Raw genomic sequence first — 8,163 nt, 5'->3', positions numbered from 1 at the left:
AAGAGCCAAATTGGATAGGAACCTGGAAAGTTAGGTCCATGAATCAAGGCAAATTGGAAGTGGTCAAACAGGAGATAACAAGACTAAACATCGAGTTGGACTATAAAGAAAGCTGAGCACTGAAGAATTGATGCTTTTGAACTGCGGTGTTGGAGAAGACTCTTGAGAGTCCCTTGGACTGCAAGGAGATTCAACCAGTCCATTCTGAAGGAGATCAGTCCTGGGTGTTCATTGGAAGGACTGATGTTGACGCTGGAAGTCCAATACTTTGGCCACCTGAGGCAAAGAGCTGACCCATTTGAAAAGCCCCAGATGCTGGGAGAGATTGAGGGCAGGAGGAGGAGGGGACGACAGAAGATGAGATGGTTGGATGGCATCACCAACTCAATGGACATGAGTTTGGGTAAGCTCGGGGAGTTGGTGATGGACAGGGAGACCTGGTGTGCTGCAGTCCATGAAGTCACAAAGAGTCGGACACGACTGAGCGACTGAACTGAACTGAGTTTGTATTTGGGCCAGGCCTTTTTACGGGGCTAAATTTTCTAGTTTCTGATAATGTAGCCAAGGGGTGAGTGTGAGAGAGGCTCCCGGAATGTACCAGAGCTCACTCTTAGCCTATCTGCCACAGAATGGGGTACTGAGGGTCACCGGCTGACAGAAAGGCGTCCCTTTTGTCCCAGTGATCTCCCCGTGTGACTAATGCACAAACATGGCCGACCGACCTGACAGTTGCGACCAACAGTGAGAGGTGACCCCTAAGAACCATGCAGCTAGGGCACCGTGTGACCTGGGCAGAGACAGATTCCATACTTTTCACAAGTGCAGGGGGAACATTCTCCAAATTGACCATATGTTAGGCCAGAAAATAAGTCTACTCTAAATAGACTCAAATCATAGAAAGGAACTTTTTCCTGTCACAATGCAATGAAACAAAGTTAATAGTAGAAGGAAAAGTGGGAAAATCCACAAGTATGTGAAGATTAAACACACTTTTAAATAACCAGTAGGCTAAAAAATAATTTTAAAAAGGAACTTAGAAAATACCTGAAGACAAATCAAAATATAAACAGAACATACCAACATGTATGGAATTCTGCAAAAACATCACCAACAGTGAAATGTAAAGCTGTGAATGCACACATTAAAAAGAAAGCTCAAATAAGCAACTTATCTTTACCCTAGGCAGAAAGGGAGAGAAACCAAACTCAAAGCTAGAAGAAGGAGTGAAAATAGTAAAGATTAGCTCTCAGATAAGTATACAGAAGAGGAAAACCAAAGAAATCAATTTTAAACAAAAGTTACTTCAAACAGGTGAACAAAAGTAACAAATCTTTAGCTATATTGACTAAGAAAAAAGACAACTCAAATCAGTAGCAAAGAGGAGACATAACTGCTGCTATGAGAAAACAGCACAGGAAGGGAGAGCTCTGAGCGGCTGGGCGCTGTGAGATGGGATACCCTGATGCAATTCTGTTATCCAAACCTCAGTCTGTGACATTCTACTCTGGCAACCCTAGCAAACTAGCATAGCTTTATCCTCTTTCTTGCAAATAAAAGTTATGAAAATAGTGCCAAACCCCACAAAGTATATAAAGTATCCGAAAGGAGGAACTACCTAGGGTGTTGAGAAAAATCTTTTTCTTTGTTTCTTATCAAAGTTAAAGTAAAAATGTCAAAACCACCAGAAAAAACTCATGAATAGACATTTTAGAGAAGCCAAACAACAGCCGTGGTAAAACAAACCAGAAATTCATTCAATTGGTAAAAACAGTAAAATAATATAGTAAAATAAAAACAGTAAAATGCATTTTATTCTTTGGAGGTTTTAAAAATTCAATTTATTAAAATTCCAAAGAGGTTATAATACAGGCACATGATTCAAGATACTGAAAATACACTTTGCCTTAATCTGTGCCTCCTGTCATTTAGTCTGTGTGTCCGGGGCCATCTGGCCTCCACAGGTAGTATTTTGTTTCTTACAGATCCTTCTAGAGTTCCTTGCAAGCAAACATGAAAATATATTTCTCCTTCATGCCCCAATTCAAAACATACATAGTGGTATATTAAGCATGGTGTTTTGGTACATGTTGCTTTTATTTATTTGACAATGCCTTGGAAATTGTCCTCTATCAGGACATAATTTCCTGCACAGCAGTGCACTGAGTGGATGATGTAGTAGTATAATACTTCTTGGCCATCCACATTGGGATGAACACTGATATGCAGCAATCTGTTTATATTACAAATAATGCTGCAATGGAGAACTGACCTGTGCTCTCCTGCTGCTAGCAAGTGTAGGATATATTTCTAAAGGATTTGTAACCTGGAGTATTTGTAACTGAGAGAGCATTTGATAAGATGCTACCAGTAAGATCCTTCTGAGCCATCAATGAGCCTTTGTCTTTAAACTGCAGCTTCTCTATCACACAACTCCCCCACCTGTGTTTAAAACTGCTTTCCAATGCTTTCTAACCTTCAGAAACCCTCTACAGTCTTTCCTATCATCAGCACTGCCCTTTATTCTCAGTGCAGTTACAACCTCACCGGGTATGTACCTGTTGTCTCCACTCTCCTCTGGGTCCATCACGCTCAACTCACTGCTTTAGAGCTGGAGCCAACATGGCCAGATAACTCCTTGAGTGTAGAGAAATGGGTCATGGATGATCTGAGCCAGGGAGCCTGGTGCCCAGGAGAGAGGGAGTGTCCATAAGGGGTGTAACTGGGGAGAAGGAAAGGTATATTAGGTTTGATCCATGGTAATTTTTCAGGTGAAGTTTCTACAGAGCCCAGACATGGGAGCAGGAATCTTGGTTGGAGAATTTGTGCTTGGGAATTTGTACCCAAATAGCACAGCTAAAATGGGAGGCAGGGACTCCTAAGGGAAGATCCTGTGAGTGAGTCTGCTGTGAACCTGCTGTGAGTGCCAGGGAGAGATACACACCGGGACAGGATGCAGCAGAGAGGCAGGAAGCAAAGCAGGCATTCCAAAAGGAAGGAGAGAGCGTCATGGCAATAAGGGCGTGTCACAGAAGCATGTGCCACAGAAGGGTGGCGGTAAATGGAAAAGGGATCAGAAGTCATTCATAAGTTCTGGCAAGTTGCTTCATGAGAGGCTAAGGGCAGAATCAGACCATAGGATACAATGAAAGACAGATAAAAATTGGTAGGTAAAACCCACTCATGTTCAAATTGAGATTTTGTTAAAATGCTCTTTTAAGGAACACAGAAATACAATCTCAGATGGGAGGATGTGTAAGTTTAGGTGATGGCTGACAGAATGATTCTCTGCCTAAAAGAGATGCCATCAGCAACAGTTCTGTGCAGAGTCGGGCAGAGAGCCCATGACACCGGCAGACAGATGTGATGGGAGACACGTGTGGAAAAGGCTGGTGACTGGAGGGCTTCAGGGAAGAGGGAATCTTGCAGACTACATGTGCCACTGTGTAGATAACATCAAGGGGGAGCTATTTGGGTCTTAGGAATTACTTAACCTGAAAAAAATTACCTAAACTGAATTTTAAATTGGCACCATGTAAAGTGCAATGGCTTCCCTGGTGGTTCAGGTGGTGAAGAATCTGCCTGCAATGCGGGAGGCACGGGTTTGATCCCTGGGTCAGGAAGATCACTTTCAGAAGAAAATGGCAACCCAGTCCAGTATTCTTGCCTGGAGAATTCCATGCACAGAGGTGCCTGGGGAGCTACAGTCCATGGGAAATCACGGTAGGAATAAACCCAGCAATGTGAGAAGTGTGCTATGTGCTGGGTTTTTCACCAGGACAAAGCCTGCCAGCTTTGGATCAACCCCTTTTGTCTCTGAACTTTACTTGTATTTTAGCGTCTTTCTCTTTTATAATTTAAAAGTCACATTCCTTAAACTTTCCAAGCAGTTCTCCTGGTAGGCTTTCTCCCATGGAAGTAGGATTTCTAGGCATGGGTTCTATGTTTCCTTTCCACATAAACTTCATAAAAAGCCCAACATTTTTTTGAGGTAAAAATTCTGCAAACAGTAGAAATAAATTTATTTTGGTTCATACTGGCCAAGACTACAAAAATTGCTCCTCAGTCTCCTGAGTTTAAAATAGGCTCTGTGGTACCATCAAGGTTCCTGCTGATCTCAGATCCTGTGATCTTGCTGGTGCCTTGACTACTGCATGCACTCTGTCTGACTGCCAGGGCCCTGTGTCATCCACCTGTGTGGGCACGTGACATCAAATGTGCTGTATTTATGTGAGAAGTATTCAGAGCAGGATCAAATCCCGGGATCAGGGACTGGCAGCACTGAGCTAGCACTGACTCCGCCCCCCGCCCCGCCCCCTTTCCGTCACCACGTGTGCGCTCACTCACTTTAACTCAGCCCCCATGTGTTTCCACCCTCCAAGTTGGTGCCCATCTCAGGGCCCTTGTCCCTGCTCTTCCCTCTCCTAGAATGCCGTTGTCCTAGAGCTTAAAGTGGCTGCTGTTTTCTGCTCACCTGGATGGCAGCTCAGATATTAACCTCTCGGATGGGCATTCTTGGACCAGCCTGTCTAATGCTGGTGTTTCCCCTTTACCATCCCTCGTGACCCTGATGTTTTCCATCAGTGTTGTTTAGTCACTAAGTCATGTCTGACTCCTGCGACCCCAGGGACTGCAGCCTGCCAGGCTCCTCTATCCCTGGGATTTCCCAGGCAGGAATCCTGGAGTGGGTTGCCATTTTCTTCTCTAGGGGATTTTCCTGACCCAGAGATTGAACCCATGTCTCCTGCTGGGCAGGTGGATTCTTTACCACTGAGTCACCTGGAAAGCTCAGTTTTTTCTTTATAATGCTAATCAAAACTTTTCCCCAGTTAAAATTTTTATTTATGAGTCTGTGTACTCCAGAAAGCCACATGAGGGCAGGGTCCCTATCTGTTCATTTATTAACGTGTCTCCAGTGATTACAATTCTCAATTGATAAGTATTTATTGAGTAATGAATACAAGAGCCTTAAGGTCCCTTTAATTCAAATTCATGGATTAGAAATGAGACGTGAGCTACCAAGTGTCACACAGGTGGTCACCTCAAGCCAATCCAGAGATAGTGAACTGCACACTTTAGAGCAGAATGAACTGCTAGTGACTGAAAAAGAAGATGGACACTGGGATTCAGGTGAAAAACATTCTCCACAATATAAACCGTGGGAAAATTTAGTGTGACTTATTAGACCAACAGATCTTATGAAAACAGGAGCAAAAATGGCCTCGGTGACTTGACATACCTGAAGGATTCAAACTCAGAGACTCCTAAGACCTTACCCAGGATTTATTGGCATAAAGTTCTTCTAGGGGGTGGGGAAAGCCATCTAAGTGTGTCTCCTGATATTTCATTTTATTTTAACATGTTCATGAGCAAAACAAAGAATATAAAACAAAAGACACCTTCAAGCATGTGTGGTTAGGTGATTTTAAATTATTGATGCAAAAGTATAATTTTCTTTTAAAATAAAATGTGATTTCTGCTTCCAAATACATACAAAGAGTGTCTGGACTTCCTCACCTACTAGTGGTAATTAGAAAGCTGAACAAAATCCATGAAATGAACCCTGAGTCAGAATGCTTGGCCAGAGACAACCTGGAAACCAACCCCATCACCATAAATCCTGAGACTGCAGGTCACGTGGTGAGAAGTCCCCTGGGCTTCCTCGCCCTGCTGCTGTCCTCCTGCCTGCCCTTCCCAATCAAGTCTCTTGCTTTGTCAGCACGTGTGAGCCCACTCTAGGGCCCTGGGAAGGGTTCCCCTTCCTGCAACGATAAGAGCAACAGCGTCTAGACTTCCTCACCTACTATTGGGAATTAGAAAGCTGAACAAAATAGGAAACGGTTCTCAGAACCTGAACAGCAGGCAGTGTTAGGGTTCCAGGACTAGGTTCCTTGAGTGAAGGTGAGCACACACATCAACCTGATGACTCCGCAGCTCTCTGTCTTCAGGGGGTTTTCACGCTGCAGCTGCAGGCAGAGGAGCCATAAACATTCTGGCAAAAATCTGAATTGAGAACACTGGTGATCTGGGAGGCCACGGAGGCTATACCCTGTGTGGCAGGGCATCAAAGAGGAGGGAGATACTCAGAGAAAATGTTCCACAACTGCTTAATGATCCCTTTAAGTCTTTATCGAATATCAATATGAGGACACACAGGTGAGATTCCATAATGAACAAAAACACAAAAAGATAAAACATTGGTCTCACAAGCAAAAAACCAATTTCTTCTACATTAAATTTTTTTCAAAATATGGCAATTAAATGAAGGCTAGTGTGCAGTACTAGAGAGAAGGAGATGGCAACCCACTCTGGTGTTCTTGCCTGGAGAATCCCAGGGACGGGGGAGCCTGCTGGGCTGCCATCTCTGGGGTTGCACAGAGTCGGATACGACTGAAGCTACTTAGCGGCAGTAGCAGTGTGTAGTACACACATACATAAATGGATAAGTTTGTAGAAAGCAATTTTTTAAAGATGTCAATAAACCTCTTGTCATTCTAATTTTAGAATTCTAAAAAAGTGAAAAAAGTAATGTGGCAATATGTCTTTGCATACAAAAGGCATTCGAATAGCTTTAGTATTCTTTTAAATTTTTTTTAATTGGTGGAAATTGTTTTACCGTTTTGTGTTGGTGTCTGACATACAACAATACAAATTAGCCAATAATTATATATATATATGTATATATATTTATATCTCTCGCTTCTTGAGCTTCTTTCCCCTCCTTCAATAGCTTTAGTTTTAAAATGGAAAAGTTATCAGGAGCCCAACATTTAATGTCTAAATACTAAAGAAATCGTTAACAATGTCACACATGTTCCTAACTCAATATTATCCTTCCATTATGATGTTTATGAAGATTTAAAAATACAGATCAGTAAGTGCATTGAGCAGCTACTATTTGCATTGCAAGGGGTCAGCCAGCACCACTTGCGTTAGGCTGAGACTAGGACACTTAAGCGGAGAAGGCAATGGCGACCCACTCCAGTATTCTTGCCTGGAAAATCCCACGGACGGAGGAGCCTGGTGGGCTGCAGTCCACGGGGTAGCTAAGAGTCGGACACGACTGAGCGACTTCATTTTCACTCTTCACTTTCACGCATTGGAGAAGGACATGGCAACCCACTCCAGTGTTCTTGCCTGGAGACTCCCAGGGACGGGGGAGCCTGGTGGGCTGCAGTCTATTGGGTCGCAGAGTCGGACAGGACGGGAGCGACTTAGCAGCAGCAGCAGCAGGACGCTTGAGTGGTAGCAAAACAGGAAGGCACATTGTGCTCAGAGCTTGTGATGTAGGGAAGTTGGAGGCAGGCTGACAGGAACAGGGGTGCCCACGGGATTGCTTAGAGGAACATATTCCCGCCGATTTGTTTCTAATGGAAAGGATAAATGAGGAAACAGTCACTGACCAAGACCGGACTTTGAGGCCTAGTGCTGAAGACTTTGGGGGTCTGGGTTTCCACAGTGGTTGCTGCGGGGCAGGGGGCAGGGCCTCGTGGGTTGTAGAGCATTTCCTCTGCTTTTAAACAAATATTTAGATACACTGAAACTCTTTGGTCATCTTCAACTGAGCAGTTAGCTATTTTGTGGGTGAATTTTATCATTAATTACAGACAACGATAGTAATTTTTATTATAGGTTTCTATATTTCTCATCAACTAAAACCTACACCATTGCAAATTCTAGAGCACCAAAGTTGTCTGGCCATCTGGTCGACCTGTCGGCGGTGCTCGCCTGACTACAACCAAACATGAACACAAATCCGGATCGCAGGGCAGAGAAGGCACAGCACCACCACTCCGCACTCGTTTCTCACCTAAGCGTTCTCCCGTCCGCGCGTGTTCAGACGCCCTTCCAGGACTACACACCGCGCCAGGCTCGCGTCTCCTTGGTACCCTCAGCGGAGGGCCGGGGCCGTTTTCTGGATCTCAAACATTTGGCGCCTCGGACCACCGAGCCTGTGCAGGACTAAAGCCGCGCATTGGGCCACCTCCTTGCTCGCCCACCGCGTTCCCTGTTGTCACCCGTGGCGAGGGACTCGTGTGTGGTCCACACAACTTTCGAGCCCGTAAGGGGAACAGAAGACTACAGGCGGCCCCCGCGAAGACGCAGCAGGGCCTCCGACGAACGCAGAGCTTGACACGACAGCGGCCGTCGGAGAGCAGCTCCCCC

General features: G+C 44.7%; 1 protein-coding gene across 1 annotated transcript in view; it reads left to right on the top strand.

Annotated features, from left to right (window-relative positions):
* Positions 1-5,213: 5,213 nt before the first annotated feature.
* LOC104999269 overlaps positions 5,214-8,163 on the top strand; it is a 3,972-nt gene continuing 1,022 nt past the window's right edge. The window contains exons 1-2 of the mRNA XM_010854810.1: positions 5,214-5,222; positions 7,678-8,129. Coding sequence (XP_010853112.1) covers positions 5,214-5,222; positions 7,678-8,129 — 461 coding nt within the window. The remainder of the gene's footprint in view (positions 5,223-7,677; positions 8,130-8,163) is intronic.

The sequence above is a fragment of the Bison bison genome, unplaced genomic scaffold (genome assembly GCF_000754665.1).
Source record: "Bison bison bison isolate TAMUID 2011002044 unplaced genomic scaffold, Bison_UMD1.0 scf7180017864349, whole genome shotgun sequence".
In the NCBI taxonomy this organism is placed as follows: domain Eukaryota; kingdom Metazoa; phylum Chordata; class Mammalia; order Artiodactyla; family Bovidae; genus Bison; species Bison bison.
The sequence above is the reverse complement of the archived record's forward strand: the minus strand, read 5'-3'. Positions and strand labels throughout refer to the sequence as shown.